Source organism: Microtus pennsylvanicus, chromosome 1 (assembly GCF_037038515.1).
Source record: "Microtus pennsylvanicus isolate mMicPen1 chromosome 1, mMicPen1.hap1, whole genome shotgun sequence".
NCBI lineage: Eukaryota > Metazoa > Chordata > Mammalia > Rodentia > Cricetidae > Microtus > Microtus pennsylvanicus.
The window spans coordinates 85050496-85073888 of NC_134579.1; the positions used below are offsets into that span (position 1 = coordinate 85050496).

Consider the following 23393-nt stretch of genomic DNA (forward strand, 5'->3'; position numbering starts at 1 on the left):
CCAGGGCTACACAGAGAAACCCTGTCTCAAATGAAAGAACAAACAAAAAGGTTAAATAGCATCATTCTCATTCATGTAAGACTCATTTACTCTGCTCTAGGTTGGGGTTCCAGAAAAATGATTAGGACACGAAGACAAAATTATTTTATGAACAATCCTTAAATCACTAACAAGAGTGGATGGAACACTTGAAGGCTGAAGTGCAGTGAGAGCGTTTGCCCGTAGATGGTGCTGTGGTCGGGAAGGTGCGACACAGCAGGCAGCTGGAACCTGCTGTTAGTGAAGGATGACCTGGACTCCCAGTATTGCCTCTACCTCGTGCAGGGACGACAGGTGTGCACGATTATGTCTGGCTGGATTTCTAGCTGGAATAATTTAATGTGAGAGAGTATAGAAAGGAGTGACTTTGAAGGTTCCTATTGCTGTCAATAAATAACTGGCCAGAAGTAGACACAACTGTCGTGTGTTTATCCGACAGAACCAAGCACGTGTGAAAGAACACTATGTCATAGGAGTTACCTACAAAAACCTTAAAAACAGAAACCAAACTAAAACAAACTATCTAGTAAAGTAACAGTGCTTAGAGACCTCAACTTTAATGACACAAACAAAAAGCAAAGGTGTGTTTATTCTGCATGTAAAATATGCTTGTAGTGATCAAATCCAAGGACAAAGATTCAAAGATCTTTAAGTTAGTTACTATCTGGCCAGCTTTAGACATCTGAATAGTTACATAAATACAGAACCAGGCGGAACATCTATACAGTAAACAGACCGTCAGCAATGTGCTGTCTTTTGTGTCTTGTCTCACAAACGTGCAGCTTGGAACTGCACACACTTTACCAACTGGGAGGCTAAGACTCAACAGCTAATTTTTCATGGCAGTAGTCACCTCTGCAATCCCTGAGATAGACTCCTTCCTGCATCTGCGTCCTCTATGCTGGTCTGGCCTCTGTGCTAGCTGGGGTCTTTTTGTCTTTGGGGTACAGGGGTCCTTGTGGAGTCACCAGGAAATGCTTGTTCATTTCCTTCTGATGAGCCAGGTAAAAAGGCTGGGGTACTGAGCAAGGCAAGCTCTTCATCAGCTACTGAATCATATTCCAAAAGAGAAACGCCGCTGGCCTTCTGACATGGTGTCCTCTGAGGGGAACCGGGCTCTTTCTTCTTCTTAGCTGTTGCATGTTTGGAGCCACACCTCCGTGGCGGCTGAAAAGCCTTCTGTGCAGCCGGAGAGACAAAGGTACAGATGGGACTCACCGGGGGAGGTAAGGGCAGCCGACTCAGGAAATCCAAGGCTCTTCTTTTTCTACAGGTCTTTGGGTCATCAATTTCTCTCTCCCCGTAACAAGACTTTGAAGCTGGCTGGGCTGACTGAGCCAGGGGTGTAGACTTCTCTTTTGGTGTGCAATGTGATAATGGACTTTGATAATTTTGCTCACTGTTAGGTGAAAACCTCTAACAAAACATAAAAAAGGAGCCTATCATAATATGTACTTATATATAAACAATATAAAATTTAACCTTTTGTTAAAAAAATACAGAGGCCACTTTCTTATCCAATTGTTAAAGGATAGATGTCAAAAAATTTCATGCTGTTATTCCCATCCCATAGGAAATAATTTTACACAAAAGAATATAAAAATGATTAGAAAAGGAAAACAAAATTAAAAACAAATCACACATCATTTCTGCTTTAACTTTCCAATAGTTACAAAGCTAAAGAGACAGATTTTCAGAATCATTTTAAGAACATACTCTAACTTCTACTTCTTCCTCCCTCTTTTCTGAATATTTCCTTATTAGTGTGTGTACATGTAATGTGCATGTGTGTGTGCACGCGTGAGCACTCACATGCTCCAGCACACCTGTGAAGGTTTCCTACTCCACCAGGTGGGTCACATAGATCAACATCAGGCTCAGCCACAGCACCTTTATCTGCTGAGCCACAGCTGACCCTGCCTGTTCTAACACCTTTCTTTTCTTCCGAGTCACTGGCAACTGTTCAACTTCTTTCTTTGCCAGTCTCTTTTTTTTTATTAAAAATTTCCGCCTCCTCCCCGCCTCCCATTTTCTTCCCCTTCCCCCCACTTCCCTCCCCCTCCCTCTCCAGTCCAAAGAGCAGTCATGGTTCCCTGCCCTGTGGGAAGTCTAAGGTCCTCCCCGCTCCATCCATCCAAGTCTAGGAGGGTGAGCATCCAAACAGGCTAGACTCCCATAAAGCCAGTACATGCAGTAGGATCAAAACCCAGTGCCATTGTCCTTGGCTTCTCAGCAGCCCTCACTGTCCGCCATGTTCAGAGAGTCCGGTTTTATCCCATGCTTTTTCAGTCCCAGTCCAGCTGGCCTTGGTGAGCTCCCAATAGATCAGCCCCACTGTCTCAGTGGGTGGGTGCACCCCTCGCGGTCCTGACTTCCTGCTCATGTTCTCCCTCCTTCTGCTCCTCATTGGGACCTTGGGAGCTCTGCCAGTCTAACTCTTAACAGTGGCTTTTCTTGTACTGAGTGAGGATTGCTTTATTGAGTCAGGGTGCTGTACAGGGCCACTTGTCCTCTCGACCCTGGCAATCAGACACCTACCATGATTTAATGAGCCAACCGGCCTGAGAAACAATGCAACAGCTAGCAAACGGTATGTATGGGCAGCTCTTCTAGCAACAGGACCAGGCAAAAGGCTTTTCAACTACATGTCCTTGGAGTGCCAACCATGTAGTTTGCTCCCAAAGCTTTACATTCACACTTCAACACACAAGTTACAATCTCCACACAGAGCAGCTACAGCAAGCTAGCCACAGGTTAAATACAGCTTAGTTACCCCTCACATTTGCTAGGGCGTGCCAGACACCTGTTATTTCCCAAAGTCATTTCTCAAACTGATAACTTACCTGACTACCTGTGGGAGTGGGTTCTGCAGCAGGGCAGGTGGAAGCCAGCAGAGTGGAGTCTTTAGTCGGGGTAGACCGTTTGGGACTGTCTCCATTAAGCAGATGTAAAAGCTTCTTTTCTGCCTCCTTGTAAAATGTATCGATATTCTAAGAGAATAAAGTGGAAAAGCTGTGTCCTGAGTTGCTAATTCACACACTGATGTTCTTGGAAAGTATTTTCTTTTAGAAATAAAACATTCAGAACAAAAGAATGAGCCACATTTTTGTTTGTTCGTTGTTTAGCTAGGGTCTCGCTAGCCTTTAGCTGGCCCGGTTCTTTCTGTAGAGGATGACACTCAAGTTCTGGAATCTCAGGCATGTGCCACCATGCCTGGTCAGACACTGAAAATTTGATAGCACCTGTCAAGCGTGCACATCAACGTAAAACCAACTCTCCCTAAGAGGGTGAGGGAAGGAGGGCATGAATGAGCACGTGCTCATGTGTGGAAACACTGGGCTAAAACTGTGTTCTGCTTCCTACTTTCTGATCTTACCTCAATAGCTTGCTTCATTCTGTTGGCTCTCTCCTGAAAGTAGACCTCCTTTGGACTGGTGGAAAATACGGAAAAATTCCCAGCAAATAAAGTCGGCACTACTGATCTGGATTCTGGGTGCCACTGGAGGTTGCTCGCAGCAACTAGCACACGTGGCTTTATGTCTTCATTAACATCTGTCCCAAACTTTACCACTAATAAATTAAGGCACTCATCTGACAGGTAGACCAAAGGAGCAAGACCTAGAATGAAATGTAAGTCATCATTATCTTTACAATTGCTAGGATAATGATATACTTGTTTGTTCTAGTTGACAAAACCCCTGTGTTTAGAGAAAGCATGGAATTTCCAGAATGAAAATCCTTTGCTTAAGATGTTACAACTTCACTGGCAAACATTCTGAGGCCATGGGGCAGCAGCAGATACACTGCTGGTGGAAGTATAGATCTGATCTGGCCTTCTGGAGAAGAACTTGGCATTGCCTGGCAAAGCTATGTACATCTTATTTTTCTATCCACCATTCTTTTATTTCTAGCAGCCCACGCAAAAGACAGATGCCCGATAATATGAAAATACATGTGAGCAAGGGTCATGCTAACACAAGGGTCATGATAACAGTTGCACTGCAGTACTGGTCTGCAGTTATAAAACGTTGGAAGCAACCCTAATCAGCTCACACACAGGGGTAGCTGAGTTGCACCCATACCCACCGTCGTGTGACGGTTTCCTAGGCAGCTGTGAAAAGAATGAAGAAAATCCCAAGACAGTGCTAACTAGGAAAGGCACACCAGAAAGGCTCCAGTGTCACCCTGCCTAGCAGGAAGGGGACAGAAAATACATACATGTCTCTAGTACTTTGAGTCAAGAAAAGAGGAAGGCTGAACAAGAAACTAAACAGGTGAGGCCTGGAGGGGCAAAGGAGGACCAGACACAGGAGTTGCTCAGGAGGGAAAGACACTTCTCCAAGGGCAGCTTTCTCTGTGTCTCTGACTCTTACGGTCAATAAGAGACCTTAGTTTTACAATGTGTTTCCCACTGAAAAGGAACCAGAGTGGGTTGATTCAGGACTGCAGCAGGAAACACAGATGAACTGGCAGCAAAGAAGTGTTCAGCAAATAGAGGAGGCTTGTTGAGAGCTAGGCTGGTGTGGGCCTGGGCAGGCACTGGGATGTACCTAGGTCAGTCTCCCCTCTACTTCCTTGGACACTTATTTCCTGCCTGTTTGAAGCAGATTCTACCTCTCCATTACCTCCTGCATTTGTGGCCCCATGTGCTCTGGCCTGTCTGCTACTGGCTAAGGCGTGTCTCATCACAGCATGTCTGGACACAGGTGTCATGTGCTGACTTCCCAGTGTCAGGCTTTACTCTCTTACTAGCTTCTTCATCACAGGGTGCCCTCAGTGCACCTGCCACACTTTCATCTGGAATCTGTTCTCCTGATCATGATTCTAACAACCACGTTTCTTTTCCTTCTCTTGTTCTCTAGTCCTCTGCTCCCTTGTTCTACTCAGACAGCCATTCCCTCTCTTCACAGAAAGGGTTCTTCCATGATGCCAAAGCCAACTACCAAGTCTTGGTTCTCACCTCACACCAGTGCTCCAGACACACTGCCTCCTTTCTATCTGTCCCATCCCTCAACATCCAGGTGCGCAAATTGAGTCCTCTGTCTCTTCCGAGTACCCTCACCCTCAGAGTGCTCTCGTTCCGCCTCATGGCTTTGCTCCTCACTGGTGTACCGATGGCTCTCAATCTGAATCCTCAGCTCTGACCACTGCCCTGAGCAGATGTCTGTGAACACAGCGGTTGGCCTAACACATCTCCGAAGTTTCTCATGTGGCTGAGACTGTACTTGCAAACCATGCTTCCCATGGGTTGTTTTCAAGTTTTCAGCAAGGAGTAATTCCAGTCTTCCATAGCTTTGGACACCCCACACTGTCCCTCCACCTTCAGAGTGTAACCAGAGTCTGCTGTTCCCTTCGCCCATGGCTTTTGTCTGCTTCACCATCCTCCCCTGCCTAGATTCTTACCATGGCCTCCTCCTGGAGTCCCTGTTTGTACTCACACCCTCTATATTTCCAATGTGATAGTTCAGGTGATATGCAAAAAAGCCAAAGCCTGTCTTGTCCCTCCTCTACTTGAGACCTTCCCATTTCTTCCTATCACCCTTTAAAGTTAAATATATACAAGGGCTCCAGCAAGATGGCTCAGTGAGTAAAGGCAATCGCTGTGCAGACTGACAGTCTGAGGTCAGTCCCCAGCCCCTACATCAAGGGGTATGGGAAGAAGCATCTCCTCTGACCTCCACACACGCCACACACACCACCTGGCGCTTCCCTGCCTCTCTCGCTCCTCTGGCAAAGCTAACAGCTCCTGCCCGGCACAGCCTTCCTGGAGCTCTCCCAGTCCAACACGAATGCCAATGACGTCTCTTCTGCACTCTGTCCTCCCCACCTTTCTTCCCTTTGGCACTCATGCTATTTTGTTGTTCGTAATCTCCTCCTCCCACCAGAGTGCTCCGGGAAGGGATTCTTATCTGCTGTGCACCTGGCATGTAACAATTTCTCAATAAATATTGATGGGATGCACCAATAAGTTACCCACTTTCTATAACAATCAAATGTGTGCAGACACAGTGTGACCCGATGACAAGGAACGAAATGGCAATGTGGCTTAGTTAACAAAGAGTCAGAGAAAAGCCCTACATCAGATGAACACAGGAAAGCAGGGTGGGAGGGAAGGAAAGAGGGAGGGGAAGGTGAGCAAGTACAGAGAAAGACAGAACGTAAGGAACCCCCTATTCCCCCAAATTAGAAAATGCCTAAAATTTTCACAAGTGGCTCTGCTATAGAACTTTAGACCATACAGTCAATACAAAAACCTCTGGATTGGAGATAACAAGCAGATCACTCTGTAGATGGAAAGGAGACAGCAGGACCAAAGAAAGAAACTGACAGCACACATCACAAGGGGACAGATTCCGGCTTGAGAAATGACAACGATGTACACAGTGTCTGCAGAAAGCAAAATTAAGGACAAAAGGGCTGCCTGTGATCATAATGGATAAAGACAGAAAATACAACAAAAAAGAACCAAATAAAGCCAGAAATAAATGTGCTGCCCTGAGGCAGGGCTGCTAAGAAGGGGATGTGCAGATGTAGAAACGCAAAAAGCCCTGAGTGCGCGGCACAAAGGAGAACTGCTCAGGAGCCGTGTCAGGGCTGGGAAGTGCTGAGCTGAGGGCACCGCTCTTCCAGAGGACTCAACAAAACACAGGGAAAGCACAGTGAGCTGCCGGAGAAGGGAGGACTGGGGACAGTGGCAGCAAACACTGAAGAGCCTGCGCTACATCATGTCTGCTCTAGGAGGGGGCAGTGCCCTGCCCTTACAGCATTACATCCCAGAGGGGCATGAGGGTGTGGTACACTCTGGGAGCTGAGGAGTGCCAGGGACAAAGGAAGCCGAAGGCCGAGTGCTGCTGTGGGAGAGGAGTGGACACTGCTCCTGTTAGGAAGGGTCTAGAGCTGAAGTGCAATGGGAGAGACAGGAGCTAAGGCCGAAACATCTGGAAGGCTTGTGCCTACACAGAGACCTCTGCAGAACTTCAGTAGGAAATGAAACAGGTGTTGTTCCTTTGCGGAACTACAGCTCCCAGCATTCCCCCTGGACTACGGACACATTCCCAGAAGCCTTTGCATTCCTCGTTAAAAGGCGAGGGTCGCCAAGAGCCCTCTCTCTCTTCTCCCTTTCTCCCCGCCTCTCCTGTTGTGTCCGCACACCTGTACCTGCCTGCTCTTACCCCTCCCCCATTAAAAGTGCACCCACGTGGGACCTCTGCGTGTCTGTGTTTTCTTCCCCGTGTAACGTCTTTACCCTCTAACCCACAGACAAGAAAGCCAGCCAGAAATTAGGAACAACAACAGGGTGGGACAGAGTTAGTGGTAGAACACCTGCCCAGCACTGGGAGCCCCTACAAAACAAACAAAAACAAACAAATAAGAGAAGAATCCAGACAAGATGTTGGAGAATATTAAAAGCTGAAGAGATCAGAGGTTTAAATGTTTCACTAAATATAATTATTTGATCATAATTACTAAAAAAGAAAGAAAGAAAAAAAAAGAAAAAGAAAGGAAGGCTAAGGGCCAAGAGGATGTCTGTGTGTAAAGGTTCTTTACCATCAAGTCTGACCTCTGGGCTCCATGGGAGAAGAGAGCAGACTCGTACAGGTTGTCCTCTGACCCCCACATACATGCTGGCATACCCACACACATACAGAAAAATACACATACATAAACACAAAGATTACTTTCACATCACCGCTCAGCAAGCTTATCAGTGTAGCTCCACTACGTAAGTTTCAAAGCTTGAAAGGCAATGCTTTTCCAGAGAATCAACAGAAAGCTACATTAAACACAATGTACATTACCGACTGCTTTTACAACAGAAACAACAACCCCTACGAGGTCCACTTCAGAGCAAGGAGGCTGAAAGGCTGGCTCCAACAGTCTGCTGAAGTGAAGAGGCTCCCGGGGCTGGTACACCTGGAGTAAGGTCTCCTGGGAAGCCTAGGGGAAACAGAACAAACCATCAGCGTGCAGAGACTCGGGGAAGCACTTGCATTATCCAAAGGAAGATGTGTAAGGAGAGGTGCAGACCGGTAGCTGCTGATACTGAGTTCTTTTCGTAGCTGTTAACTGGATGCTAGTTCGTTCAAATTTACTCCTGGATCTCGATACTGCAAGATGATAGATTCTGTATCTCTTTCCCTCCGTTAACAGGGAGTGTAAGTCTGCTGATGGGCGCCAGATACTCAGCAGAGCTGCACAGAGAACAGGACACAAAGGCAAACCGGTGACCATTTATGGAAACATGTGAACAACAAAGACCAAGATGCCCATGCGCTGTGGGTGCTCACAGCCCATTTATTCACTCGGTCTACATGAATTTTACATTTCATTTATCATTTGTAAGTTCACTCCCCCAACCCCCAGGCAGGGTTTCTCTGTGTGGCCTTGAATGTCCTGGAACTCACTTTGTGACCAGGCTGGCCTTGAACTCAGAGAATCACTCAGAGTGCTGGGATTAAAGGTGCGTACCAGCACCGCCCAGCATAAACTCAATTTTTAACTTAACAAAAACCTTGCATACTTACATGATTGTTCTTCTTTCTTGTAGCTTGTAATGCGCAGCTTCCACACCGTGGTAACATCCCTTGATAAGCCCTCCTCTTGCTCAGCGGACTCTAAGGCCTTCCGGAATTCTGACTGGATCTGTGCTTGTTTCTTATCGTTCAACATTTGTCTGTGGTTGTTCAAGGCTCTCAGCTGCTCTTCACTGAAACAACCCTGTGAGCAGTTAAAACATCAGAGAGCAGCCACAAGAGCAGTCCTGCCTACCTTAGCTGGGCTGCCTTATATGAGAACAACATACAAGAGATCCATCCACCTGCCTGTGTACTAATCATTTTACCACACAGTGTTCCCAGGGACCTCAAACTGCCTATGTGTCCTTGTGACAGACCTCCCTAGAGCCAAATCTTTAATACTTAGTGTTTTCTAACCATAACCAGCACACCGACATTTCAAATGTCTGACACGAATGGAAAATAACGGAACAACGGATTTATGCCTGGTAAACGTGCTAACCGACTTGATCTTCACAGGCATGCCATGACTTGTTGCTATTATTTCAACAATGGAGCTGACAAAGGTGAAGCCCAGAGACAATCAGTGACTACACAGGTGACATAGGAGGGCTGGCTCAATGGCTTTTTTATCCTTATCTCCTGTGCAATCAATTAGTTTAATAATTTAATAGTTCATCTTTGGAGCAGGAGATATAATTTTTACAGTGTTTGTATGTTCGTCTATTTATTTTATGTGTGCAGGTGGAGCTGCAGTTATAGGCAGTTGTGAGTTGCCAAACACGGGTGCTGGAAACCCAATTCGGGTCCTCTACAAGAGCTCTGAGCATTCTTTTTTTGTTTTTTGAGATAGGGTTTCTCTTTGTAGCTTTGGAGCCTGTCCTGCAGTCCTAGAACTTGCTCTGTAGACCAGGCTGGCTTCGAATCAATCTCACAGAGATCCACCTGCATCTGCCTCCCAAGTGCTGGGATTAAAGGTTTGTGCCACCACCACCCAGAGCTCTGAGCATTCTTAACCACTAAGCCATCTCTCCAGACAGAATTTGGCTGTGTATCCCAGGCACACATCTTGCCATCCTGCCTCTTGGTCCCCAGACTGCTTGGAACACAGACATGTGCCACACATCTGGCTAAAAAGAAAGCTTTGCCTGCATTAAAAAGAATACAATATCTATCTATATAGATAAATACAGTATTTATTTTAGGTGTGCGGAGGTCTGAGCAAAACTGGAAGGAGTTGGTTCTCTCCTTCTACCATGTGGGTCCCAGGGATCAAACTCAGGCTGTCAGGGTTGGCGGCAGGAGCCTTTGCCCACTGAGTCAATTTCTCTGGTCTTTTGCCTGGCATTTTAAATCATGTTATTTTAATATATGAAACTCATAAAACCTTTCATTCTCTATCTGATACAGAATCAAACATTTGTCCCAGAAGTCACCCTTTTGAAAGATGCAGCATTTCAACACGGACTTGCTATAATGGCCGGCATGAGTACAGCTTCCCACAGGCCTGGGGACTGAAGCTCGTCCCTGGCTCTTCCTCACCTCAAGGTGATCGGGGTCGGATGCACCCAGAACTGCTGCATAGAGCTCTGCACCGTCCTGCAGAGCATGCACCTGCTGCCTTGTGAGTGCACGGGACAGCACACACCGCTGTGCTGTGTCTTCTAGGGAAAGGAGGAAGCAGCATTGATTAGCTAAACCCAAAACTTTGGAGTGAAAACTACAAAGTCAAGCAAAAACATCCAGAGGAGGGAGAACAGATAATCAAGAGCCACCAAGGGCAGATGATGGCTCAGCTGAAATGGTACCAGTTACCAAGTCTACCGATCTGGCTCAATCCCCAGAGCCCACTAGGCAGGAGAGAACTGACCATAAGTTGTCCCTTATGTCTGTACATGTGCTGTGACATGGATGTACAATCAATGAACAAATGAAATTTAAAAATTATTTTAAAAACAACCTATCTAACTAAAAGCTTCCTTGTTTAAAAAAAAGAAGAAACTGAGGCAGTCTCAGGTAAAATGTCACACACAGGGGTTTATGTAATGAGATTAATTTGTAATTTAAAGAAATTGTTTCTTATGCTGATTTACTTATTCATGAAAACAGTATAGCCTGGTGATTATTTTAAATAAATAAGATAGTGGAAGTCTAATCTTTGATTTAAAAATTTGTGTTTTAGTATGTGATGTATGTGCTTGTACGAAAGCATGACACTTGGGATGGGGTGCCATGAAGGCCAGAAGAGGCATGGGATCCCCTGGAGCTGGAGCTATAGGTGGTGTGGGTGGAAACTGAACTCAGGTCCTCTGCAAGAGCAGGAAGCACTCTTAGCTACTGAATCATCTCTCCAGTCCCCTGATCTCTCTATAGATACACACATTTTATACCTGCAGAAAATTCTGAGGAAATAGCTGAAAATAAGAATTTTTTAAAAATTTTATCTATCTATCTATCTATCTATCTATCTATCTATCTATCTATCTATCTATCTATCCATCCATCCATCCATCCATCCATCCATCATCTTATTTGTGTAGATGAGAAGTATACGAATAGAGTAATACTCTCTATTCAGTCATTCCCCTCAGCCAACTTCAATGTCCCAAAGTTTAATTAACAGAACAGGGAAGCTGCCCTGAACTGAACTCAACACTTTGGAAGAAAACAAAATCTTTAGTAACACAAAAGTAGATTAGAAAAGGGCAGCGCACACCTTTAATCCCAGCACTCGAGAGGCAGAGACAGGCGGATCTCTGTGAGTTTGAGGCCAGCCTGGTCTACAGAGCAAGTTCCATGACAGCCAGAGCTGTTACACTGAGAAAAAGAAACCCTGTCTTGAAAAACCAAAACCAAAACCAAAAAAAAAAAAAAAAAAAAAAAAGAAAGAAAGAAAGAAAGAGATAAAGAAAATAAAAGGGAAGAAAAGGGAAGTTTAAGTCATTTACACACAAAGATGATGAGTTGGTCACTGAGGTCCATGTGTGGAAAAGGTCCTACCTAGTAATTTCAGGAGGTTTGTTCCTCGGAAACTCAGAACCTCAATGACACAGGCTGGTGCATAGCTGGACAGAACACTGGGAAGAAGTCTGACAGCAACCTGGAAGACACTAGTCTGGCTGACTCCTCCTGGCCACCCTTCTCCTAACACCAAGGATTCCTAGATACTCAAATTCAATGTATGAATTCATGCCTGGGGTTCAGGCCTGCACCCTAGCTACTCTGGAGGCCGAGGCAGGAGGAAGAGTGAGTGCAAGGCCAGGTTGATCAACTTTGTAAGATACTGCCTCTAAATGAAAGGGAAGGAGGGAGGGAGGGAAGAATAAAGGAGAAAAGAAGGCACTTTTTTTTTGGTTTTTTCGAGACAGGGTTTCTCTGTGGTTTTTTTGGAGCCTGTCCTGGAACTAGCTCTTGTAGACCAGGCTGGTCTCGAACTCACAGAGATCCGCCTGCCTCTGCCTCCCAAGTGCTGGGATTAAAAGCGTGCGCCACCATTGCCTGGCAAGAAGGCACTTATTTAAGGATCCTGAAAAATACTGAGACAATAGCTGTCATCTTTCGCCGTTCTCTGTTCTCAAAGAAGCAATGACAACCAGAGTCAGTTCAATTTTCATTTCTGTATATGTGTGGTATTTTGTAAGTAAAAAAAAAAAATAGACGCAGAATTAAAAAAGAATCAATTACTCAATAAGAATTCACATAATTATAAAGTATTGTGAGAAATAACAATTTGTAATAAGAAGCCCATTTTACCTTCATGGTCTTTAAACTCTGCCTGGATTTTGGTGAACAAGGCCTCCAGTTTCTTCTGCTGGTCCCCTGCAAATCTCACTGCTTCCTTTGCCTCTTCTTTCTCATTACGAAATATGTACAATCCAGATGCTGTCTTCTCCACCCACTGACAATGTATTAAAAACAGGAAGGAACATTCAGATTCTCTCCAGAGAAAGAAATTACATGGTAAGTTTCAAAACATATCATACCTGTAAAGGGTACACTCTCTGAACAATGATGTCCACACAGCCAACACTTCCTCCATCACTGAACAGTGAGGACAAGAACAGGGGGAAAGGCCTGGGATCACGAAAGAACCCCAGTTTGCTGTGCCAGCGAGCGGGCCGTGTGCTGTTGGCAGAAATCTGCATACATTAAAGAGGAAAAGTTAAAGACATACTGAATTCTACTCTACAACTTTCAATCTTTTGGGATGATTTAAGAGTATGTACTTGTGTGTGTGTGTGTGTATTAAACAGATGGTTCAACAGTTAAGAACATTTGCTGCTTTTGCAGAGGGCCTGGGTTCAGTTTCCAGCACCCATTTAATGGCTCACAACTCCAGTTCCAGGAAATCCAATTTCCTCTTCTGGCCTCTGAGGGAACTGCATGCACACGGTACACAGGCAGGCAAAACACTCATACTCAGAATACAGAAAAACTTTTTTAAAAAAATTAACTTTTAAGCGGGGCGGTGGTGGCGCATGCCTTTAATCCCAGCACTCGGGAGGCAGAGGCAGGCGGATCTCTGTGAGTTCGAGGCCAGCCTGGTCCACAAGAGCTAGTTCCAGGACAGGAACCAAAAGCTACAGAGAAACCCTGTCTCGAAAAATCAAAAAAAAAAAAAAAATTAACTTTTAAATATCTCATGAAGATGACTGATAAAGATTTTAAAAGTGAGTAAGCCGGGCGGTGGTGGCACACGCCTTTAATCCCAGCACTTGGGAGGCAGAGGCAGGCGGATCTCTGTGAGTTCGAGACCAGCCTGGTCTACAAGAGCTAGTTCCAGGACAGGCTCCAAAACCAAAGAGAAACCCTTTCTCGAAAAACCAATAAATAAATAAATAAATAAATAAATAAATAGTGAGTAAGTAGAAAAACCATATAAAAGGGAAAATACTTCAATATATACTCCTCAAGAATGTTTCTACTGTAGGGCCTGGGGTGTTATCTACTACAGAGCACCTGCCTACACGTGCAGGGTCTGACTCCCTAGCAACACATACATGCAACAAATGCATGCACTCATGCACTCAAGTTCACTTACTTTTGCTACAAAGCATCAATGCTTGTTAGAGGGTGGGAGATGGCTTGCCCTGTATGCATGAGGATCTGAGTTTTATCCCCAGAGCCACTGTGAAAAGGCCAGAAGTGACGGCAGGCACTTGTAATGCCAGTGCTGGAAGGAGGAGACAGAAGTACTGGTGCCTAAACTCGACTCTTATTCCATAACTGCAGCTGCATTTAGCTCAAGAAATAGCTCTGCCTCCCCTAGCCAGCAAACCCCTTAGAGCAATCTGCTTCTTCCATTACTAGTGCATTGACAAGATATGCTGTCCTTTATGACAAAAGTAAATACAACGTTCTCAGTGAATTACCTCTCTAGAATATAACGGGCTCTGGCCCGGAGTGCACGATAGTTTAACTTACCTTTAGCCTAAGAGAGTCTGGGGCTTCCAGAGGTGCACAGGCATCTGGGGAGCCCACTAGCTCTGCCCCGTAGGTAATGATCTTCTGGCCCACAGTCAGTCTCCCGCTCTTTACCAGAGCTACAAGGGGAGGGTCTAGCTGGGCCTTGACAGCGTACCATCCGTCTGTGAGCTCGACAGTGTCTTCAGGTCCACTTGTGCGTGGTGAAAGGACATCAGAAACGCAGAGGACGAGCGTTTTTGCAGCCGTGTCATCCCTCTCCAGGATCTTCTTGAGAGCTGACCTGCTGCTGTTGTCGATTTCCACATCGTATCTGAAAACGAGACGACAAAGCTGCCTAGGCACTGGAGCCTGGGGTCTCACTCTAAACCAAGCCACTGACTGCAGTTAAGTGTGGCATGAGCACGAGGACCAGAGTTTAGATCTCAGCACGTACATACCAAGCTGGCGTAGAGTACATGCCTGTAACCCCAGCTCTGAGGGAAAACATAAGCTCCAGGTTCAGGGAAAGCCCCCGCCTCAAAGGAATAGGCAGAGCGTGCTAGTGGGGGACACCAGACACCCTCTTCTGGCTTCCATGAATACATACAGGAGGGTACATCCACACACGCATATGAGCACATGGGTAGACCCAGGTGTACTCACAATAAATAAATATTTTTAAAAAATTAGTTCATCAAGCCAGGCATGGTGATGCATGCCTTTAATCCCAGCATTTGGGAGGCAGAGTCAGGCAGAGTTCAAGGCCAACCTGGTCTAGATAGATTGAGTTCTAAGACAGTCAGGGCTATACAGGAAAACCCTGTCTCGAAAAGCCAAAAGAAAAAAAAAATAGCTAGAAGTACACTGTTTATCATTAAAATAAGAATACTAAAGACAAAAATGTTTTATTAATAATCTTTAAGTAATGGATCAAATTAGTAACTCACATTTACAAAGGTGAAAGGGGGTGGGCACTGCTACTCAGAACTGGTGCATGCACTATCTGTGATATGGAAGTCAGAGGCTACACAGGACCTGCAGACTGCATGACAGTCACTTGCTGCCATCCTTTCAACTTGCCTGTACTTTAGTTGAAGCAGCACTCTTTCTGGGTTTAGGCATCTATTCGCAAACTCTTTGGGAAAAGCAAATTCCATAGCTGCCAGTTTCCATACAATCCAGCGGTAGTGATTAGACACCCAGACACTAGAAATAAGCTTTGGATCCACACCCGGAGTGTCACACAGAGCCCTGAGCAAAGAAATATACAACACAATGAAACCACAGAATAAAATTGGACTCACAACTATCACTATTCTCTTGTACAAAATCCTGCAGTAATCCCAGCACTTGGGAGGCAGAGGCAGGCAGAGCTAGTTCCAGGACAGGCTCCAAAGCCACAGAGAAACCCTGTCTCGAAAAACCAAAAAAAAAAAAAAATCCTGCAGTAAGCTTTTGTGAGTACAAACTTGTAAGTCAATGTTGTACAACTAAGTTGTTGATGTCTAAATACTGAGATTTGCTAATTATGAACTGATATTTAAATACTTCTGTTTAAATTTTAGTGGTGATACATATTTTTTAAAACTCTCCATTTTTTTTCATTTTTTTCTTTTCTTTTTTTTTTTTGGTTTTTTTAGACAGGGTTTCTCTGTGGTTTTGGAGCCTGTCCTGGAACTAGCTCTTGTAGACCAGGCTGGTCTCGAACTCACAGAGATCTACCTGCCTCTGCCTCCCGAGTGCTGGGATTAAAGGCGTGCGCCACCACCGCCCGGCAATACAGCCAATTTTAAAATAAATAAAAAAATAAACTTCATTAAGTCCCAGAATAAATCACATTCAATTTTCAAAAGATTTCAAACGAATGTTTAGTGAACCAAAGTACACTTTAAAAGATTCCTCATTAAAAAAAAAAAAAACCCAAAAAACAATTACTAGCAACTCTTTAGTTTAAAAGTCATAGGAAAGAGAAAGAGGGCTGGAGAGATGGCTCAGCAGTTAAGAGCACTGGCTTCTCAACCAGAGGTCCTGAGTTCAATTCCTGGCACCCACATAGTGGCTCACAACCATCTCTAGTGGGATCTAACACCTTCTTCCAGCATAAAGGTGTACATGCAGATAGAGCACTCATATAAACAAAATTAAAAAAAAAAAAAAGGAAAGAGGGAGAGAGGGATGACAGAACAGGTAAAGGCCGGTACACAGCACCTATAAAATTCTTCTTTTCCAGCCTTCCCATCATTGGAGGGGATCAGCCATCCACCGTCTGCTAACTGAATGCCCTTTCCAGCACACACATCTTCTTTACCAAAGTAATTCTGAATGTCAAACTGAAAATGCTCAGCGTTTCTGCTGGTAATGTTCATGCACTCTTTAGAAACACCATACATATAGAGCTGTAAAAACAATAGAAAAATGTGATAATAAATAAAAATCAAATACAGTCCTAGAATAGAAACAAAACTGAATTGATCCAGAATTTTCCATTTAAATACTAAAATAGTCACTATAAAATAGTTAACTGGTCCAGGAGTACAGCTCATTGATAAAGTGTGTGCTTAGCATGTGAAAAGCACTGGCTGTGAAGTACACACAAACATGCACAAACATAAACATGAACTCCCTCTACACTAAGACTATGTTTGTAAACAGCTCATGTATCCAAGAGGTGGCTGCACTTTTTATTTCCTCTTGTATCTCCCTCTTGCTAAATCGGTCACAAGGCCCGTGTCTGCCATCCGCAGAGGCAGGCTGCACTTCTTCAGCAGGACATATGCTAAACTGAATGAAGCACAGGCTAGCATGGCCCCTGCACCAGGCAGACATGCAAATTCACCAAGTGCTCCATGGATTTAACCCATTATGTCATACAAACAAGATGTGCTAGCAATTTCTCTTAAAGGCGAGGAAGGGAAGGTGCAGGGTACTATCAGGAGCTTCCTCTCACCCACACATGCCCGCCCAGCTAAGTGTATTTTCCTTCGGCCAGAGTGGCTCTGACCCATGTGTGCATTGGAACATGACTTCCACTCAAATTAGGCAAATTTGGGCTGTGACTTAACCCTCTCTATGCTTCAGTCCTCTCGCCTGACAGATGTACAAAACAACTGTGAATTTCCTGAATGGGGCTGTGAGGCTGAAGGCAACTGTCACTGAGCCATCTGAAGTTCTTAGTATACAAACTAAGTATACAAACTTCACTCCACACTGTCAGCACCACTGCTGTCACTTCCAGCCTTCTACTCTGGAATATTCTACAAACAGTAAAGTCTTCACTAGACTCAAACATCACAACCTCTAGAAAGTGCAGGGCTACAGTCACACTTGAAACCAGGGTTGATGAGATTCCTCCAATGCTCAGAGCACTCACACCACAAAGCAAGCAAGAGCTAAAGCACAAACGGCAGTGCTGTAGCAGACACTCCAATGAGGCTAGGCTGCTCCTGGCAGGGAACAGGGAGGCTGCCACTGCAGGCTGAGGAGGAGGAAGCAGAATCGTTTTTCATTTGATCAGCAGTAATTTGTTCATTCTCTACACAAGACAATTTCAGATTATAGCTGACGGCACGAGGCTTCCCTTGGCTGTAAAAGCTGTTAGTATCATAGCATACCTGCTTATGAGAACATGCAGAAGGAACACGGCCTCTTACTGCGGCCTGCAGAGAGATCCGAGGCAGGGTGGATGATTTTGTGAGATACAGACTGCCTGGCTGTGGAGATAGATGATGCCTTTCTTTCTTTTTAATTCGCATATTCTGTAGGTCTCTGGCATTCTGAAGGCTTGCCATTAAATCTGTTAAACGACAGTTTGCAAAAGGGATATGGATGCTGAGTTAAAAGGCACAGCCTGGCTAGGCACTGGTGGCTCATGCCTTTGATTCCAGCACTTGGGAGGCAGGAGGAGGATCTCTGCAAATCTGAGGCAAGCCTGGTCTACAGAGCTAGTTTCAGGACAGCCAAGGCTACACAGAGAAGCCTGATTCCCCCAAAACTAACTAACTAAATAATAAACTCCAGACAGTCACAGTAGTCCTGGACTTTTTGGGGAAGTCTCATTCACGCCTTAGCTAGCATTAAACTCCCAGCAGTCTTCCTGTCCCAGTGTCCTGACAGCTGGGTTTATACAACAGCCACAGGAAGTTGTTTTTGTTTGTTTTTTGAGACAGTGTCTTGCTACGTAGCTCAGGCTAGCCTGGAACTCACAATGTTCCTGACTCAGACACTTGAGCGATGGTATTACAGACTTGAGCACATCATGCCTCGCCTTGCACAATTATTATGTTTGTCTTGTGAGTGCACACGTGTGCCCATGCATATGAAGGCCATAGGTTAACATGGAGTGTCTTAATCTATCACTTTCCACTTTGACATAAAGGCTCTGACTGCTCACCAATTTGACCAGGCTGGCTGGCTGGCCAGAGAGCTCCAGGAATCCTCCTGTCTCGGCCCTTTCTGCACCAGAGTTACACATGTGTGCTGTCATACTTTGATTTTATATGGGTACTAGAAATCTGAACTCAAGTTCTCAGACTTGTGCAGTAAGCGCTTTATCCACTGAGCCAGCCTCCTAGCTCCTGGCTTTTGTTTAAAACACAAACGAACAACAAACAAAACAGAAGAAAACAAGAGTCTGTAAGTCTCTTTGAAAAAAATCATTAACCCTGTCTCGAAAAAAAAAAAAAAAAAGAAAAAGAAAAAAATCATTAGAACAATTCGAACCTAATCTTTGGATTCAGAAAATCTGAAGTGTTAAAAAGGTTCTGGCACGCCTTTAATCCCAGCAGAGGCAGGCGGATCTCTGTGAGTTCGAGGCCAGCCTGGACTACAAGAGCTAGTTCCAGGACAGGAACCAAAAATCTACAGAGAAACCCTGTCTTGAAAATTAAAAAAAAAAAAAAAAGGTTCTGAAATTATCAATCACCATTAAGGGAATAAATGCTCAGGATAACATTAATGGGGGAACTAGCTAATCTGGTGGTTCTCAACCTGTGGGTCGCAACCCCTTCAGAAGGGTCACCTAAGGCCATCGGAAAACACAGATTTTACATTGGGATTCATAACAATAGCAAAGAAAATTATTTTATGGTTGGGGATCACCACAACAAGAGGAACTAAACTGTATTAAAAGGTGGCAGCATTAGGAAGGTTGAGAACCACTGCTCTCATCAAAAGGTGAAAAACAGGACTAGCAGATGGCCCAGCAGGTAAGTACTTTCTGCATACACCTGATGACCTGAGTTCAAATTCTAGAATGCGCGATGGAAGGAGAGAGTCAACTCCTCAAATTTGTCTTCTGACTCTTGTACCTGTACACACACAGAAATCAAGATTAAATTTTTCTTTTTACAAAATAAATGACAAACAAATGTCACTCAATACCTAAAGGCTCTTCCTCACACTCTGTGGCCTCTTGATGGAAGCTTCTTTTGTCACACTGACGAATGTCACTGTCACTCACATCTTCACCGTCCCCATCTATGCTCTTGTGGTCCTTTCCCTCTGCATGGATACTCTTGCTATTCCAATGTTCATCTCTGTGAAACTGCGATTTCATCTTGAAAGGGGGGACGAAGACTGTGGTGGATCTGCCTGTGGCTGAGCATCTTGTCCTTTCATTTCTTGAAGCAGAAACTTTGTGAGTTGGCAGGAGTGAAGCTGTAGGATGGCTTGGAGGTTTTTCCAGAGCCGAATGCCCAGGATGCCCTCTAGACAGATGTCCTTGAGCCGGTGCAGTGAAATGAGGACTCTGAGTTTCTCGCCTCTCTTTACTTGAGCTGCATTGGGGAGAGAGTACTTAGTGGGCCTATGTGACAGAAAATGCACATGCTTGCCTTTTCCACAGATCCTCAGGGCTACCCGCTGAACCTATTCTGGTGACTGCTGTGCTCTCCTGAGTGATGACACCAAGGAACAATAGCAGTTTTCAAGGCTTTCGCTGTTCCAGATTTATACCCAGCCTTTGACTCCACAGCCCACTTCCCACACAAGCCTGCAGGCTGTGCACTATCAGCAAGGGCCCATCCTTCCTGCACAGCACTCTCCCACTCTCCACCTATCTGCAGGGGGCTTGCTTGCTAGTAATTCAGCCTTTTCTGGAGCCCCATTCTTCCAGTTTCTAATCCAACCTTTCTCTTTTCTCTCCTCCCGTTATCTATATGTTTTCTAGCACATATTTCTAATACACTTTAAACGAATTAGAGAGCTTAGCTTTCAAAAATTTACCCTTTTCCTAAATTTTACCCAACTTACACTAAAATTTAAAAAAAATTACACATATCTCACCAGAAGGGTCCACAGGTCACCGGCTCTAGAGACATGTGGTGTGTGAACAATCTTCTGTCTTTCATTGTGCCTAAAAAACCACAATCTACAGCATTAGTGAAAAGCAGGTTTTCATTGTCATTTCTGTTATTACATTGTAAATGTTCACGAAATTTTGATAGACATTGAAGTTTTCAATGTACATTATGGATATTTAATAAGGAATTACTGAATACACTTCATTTGCAAACTAATTTTAACTATAAGCCAAATAACCTACCTTTCAAACCTCAGAGAAATCAGTTTTAAATTTAGTACAGTGGTGTTAGCAATCATTACAGTTAGCTAACAGCCAGCGTTAATATGAAGGTTCAGAAGCAAAGCTTTAGACAGTATTCATTCTCAATATGTAATTTAGAGCTATTAGACCTCCAGGAGGTTCACTAATTGGGGATTAGCTGAATAAACTAGATCCAGCCAGGAGATCAAGAATGTAAATGTAACCACACAAATGGACAGGAAAGACATTTACATATTCATTAAGCAGCATTCCCTAGCTTTGCAGAGTGGCAGCATAGCAGTCAGTGAGGTTTATCTGGGGCATGATTACAGCTAATTGAAAACTTTCCCCAATACCCTGCGTGACTACTTGAAATATAGTTGGCATTAGCAATTCTATATTTCTCTACAGAGACTGTCAAAACAAACAAACAAAAACCAGCATCCCCCTAAAAGCAAATAAGGCGCAATAATGCAGACAGATGTTATTAGAGAATGTCTACAAGACTAAACTGAAAAGCACTGAGTAAGAGGTGGGGAAACTGGAGGATAGCCCGGACAGTGACTCGGGTAGATTTAAGACTCTCCAAGTATACCTTTCTACAGAATTTATGAATGAGTTATGCAAATTTTTTATTTGTTCTTATGTAAGATTACAGAATAAGAAAACTGAGGGTTAGAGAGATGGCTCAGCACTGGCTGCTCTTGCAAAGGACCAGGGTTCAATTCCCACCACCCACATGGGGACTCACAACCGTCTCCAGTTACAGGGGATCTGATGCCTTCTTCTGGCCTCCACACACACCAGGCACACATATACATACAGACAAAATGCCCACGCATGTTAAAGAAAGAAGGAGGGAGGGAGGGAAGGAGGGAAGGAGGGAGGGAGGGAGGGAGAGAGAGAGAGAGAGAGAGAGAGAGAGAGAGAGAGAGAGAGAGAGAGAGGAGGGAGGGAAGAAGGAAGAAAAAAATCCCAGAAAATCCTAAAGCTGGAAACAAGTGAACTTAAGCTAAATATCAATTCTGCACATGTAGAATTATCCTGACATCTGAACACAGCCCAATGGTGATTCATCTTTAAGGATTTATAATAGAACAACAAAACCTACAAAGACTTCTTATGTTTCCATATATGCCTTGTGAGTGTGACATTACGTACGTCTATACTGTGGGAAGGCGGGTATCAAGGGTCGTCTACGGAACCACAGAGTACCCACAATGCTCTTAAAAGGACCTGCTATCATCAGCACTGCTGCTTACGCCAGTTCACTGACCAAGAGAACTCTGTATTGCCTGTACATCTTCCTACAATGCCACACTTATCTCAAGACAGTTTATTTTCACAGTTGGGCTGAGACTCAGTAGCTACTTTGTTTGGCCAGAGGATTACCATGGGTACCTAGTTACTCAGATTTGGGGATTCAGCAGGCTTCAGTCCTTTTAGAAGAACTGATTTTCCGTAGCGTTATTAATGTGTGTGACTGTATGATGGTGTGCAGGTGAAGACGACGGGACAACTTGGGAAGTCAGTTCTGTCCTTCTAAAATGGGAATCAAGGGGCCTGAACTCAGGCCACCAGGCTTGGTGGTGGTAAGTGCTTTTACCAGCTGAACCGCTTCACCAGTCCGAGGTTTTTCCTAAATAAATGAAATAAGGTAGGACTACAAGGAGGACAGTAGCGATATGTTTACCTGGGGTAAAATTTAGCTTTCCAACAACAAGTAGAATTTAGAGAAGTCTGTATCCGGTTCTGTACGCTTGCTCATAAGTAAGACTTTGTCACTGACAAAGGTGGATAGTGCTGGGTAATAAAACGGGTGCTGACTGCCCTTGTATAGGACCTTGAGTTCAGTTCCTAACACACAACTAAAGGCAACTCCACCTCTGGGAAACCTGACGGCCTTGGCCTTCTGGGGCACTGCAGACACATGCACAGACTCCTGCACAAACACACACACCCCTACATAAATGTTCTTGTTGGGCAAAAAGAAAAAAAAGAGGAAAGTCAGAAAACTGTAGGGGATGAAGAGGAAAGGAGTCAACTATATGCTGTGAGTTGAAAGACGGAGTCAAATCAGAACTAAAAAATGCCCATCTCATTTGGTAGCCGAGATCACATGACTCAAAAAGACCAATTTTTGGTGAGGTGCTCTAAGTCACCAGTTTCATTAAGTTTACAGTCATCCTACCCTTTGCAACTAGAGCTTTCTCAGGACCCTACTAGGTGTCACGGATGAAACATCCACGTAACAAATAAGGCAAATGTGTAACATCAAACCACTCTGTAGACACAAGAACTGAGAGAGAAGTTTAAGAACATCAGGCAGAGTACTTGATGAGGAAAGAAACGAATAAAAACAAATTTACCATCTGGAGCACTTTTTAAAGGCTTTAAGGATTTTCCTCTATTTTCTATTATCCTGTCAAATTCATTTAATAAGCTTCTTTTGATTGGCGGTTGTCCTAGAAAGAAAATTCCATACATGTTTGTATCTTTCAAAAGCTTAGATTTCACTTTTAAAACTAAAACGTGTTAACCAATGAAACAAAACAAAACACCACTGTTTAAGTATTATAAAGGACATTTGTAGAATGCTTGGTGAAGTAAGCCTATTTCTGACAGGGTGGCTTGTCATGAACTGACTTCCAGGCCTCCCTCTGTAATATGACAGGGCTTGATCAGAAGATATATGGTAACTCTGACACTCTGAGTCCACAAGCTTGTTTAAATCACCCACTTAAGCGACATCTATCATGAATGTAGTGTCAGCTGATTCAATACTTAAAAAGATTCTTTCTAGCCTGAGACATTTCGAATTAACCTAATAGGTTCACTAAGACATTAAATATACACTTAAGAGAGAAATTAGAATATTGTCTAATGGCATT

At 44.2% G+C, this 23393-nt stretch overlaps 1 protein-coding gene and 2 non-coding genes across 4 annotated transcripts in view; 1 reads left to right on the top strand and 2 right to left on the bottom strand.

The window, feature by feature from the left end:
* Window positions 1-609: 609 nt before the first annotated feature.
* The window catches only part of Brca2 (BRCA2 DNA repair associated), a 44712-nt gene continuing 21928 nt past the window's right edge, over window positions 610-23393 (bottom strand). Inside the window, exons 12-27 of one of the 2 annotated variants that reach the window (XM_075971528.1) lie at window positions 22872-22967; window positions 20244-20313; window positions 19341-19735; window positions 17573-17754; window positions 16170-16357; window positions 15042-15212; window positions 13980-14292; window positions 12539-12694; window positions 12309-12453; window positions 10098-10219; window positions 8565-8757; window positions 8068-8231; window positions 7839-7977; window positions 3416-3657; window positions 2883-3029; window positions 610-1455 (exon numbers count right to left, since the gene is read on the bottom strand). In XM_075971528.1, coding sequence (XP_075827643.1) covers window positions 958-1455; window positions 2883-3029; window positions 3416-3657; window positions 7839-7977; window positions 8068-8231; window positions 8565-8757; window positions 10098-10219; window positions 12309-12453; window positions 12539-12694; window positions 13980-14292; window positions 15042-15212; window positions 16170-16357; window positions 17573-17754; window positions 19341-19735; window positions 20244-20313; window positions 22872-22967 — 3221 coding nt within the window. In that variant the 3' untranslated portion in view covers window positions 610-957. The remainder of the gene's footprint in view (window positions 1456-2882; window positions 3030-3415; window positions 3658-7838; window positions 7978-8067; window positions 8232-8564; window positions 8758-10097; window positions 10220-12308; window positions 12454-12538; window positions 12695-13979; window positions 14293-15041; window positions 15213-16169; window positions 16358-17572; window positions 17755-19340; window positions 19736-20243; window positions 20314-22871; window positions 22968-23393) is intronic. The other variant, XM_075971538.1, reaches the window with a different exon arrangement.
* On the bottom strand, window positions 11088-11218 carry LOC142842824 (small nucleolar RNA SNORA36 family). Its single transcript, XR_012909485.1, has one exon. It is a non-coding gene; the product is annotated as a small nucleolar RNA SNORA36 family (small nucleolar RNA).
* Window positions 20778-20916, top strand: LOC142842889 (U4 spliceosomal RNA). The gene has a single exon (XR_012909533.1). It is a non-coding gene; the product is annotated as a U4 spliceosomal RNA (small nuclear RNA).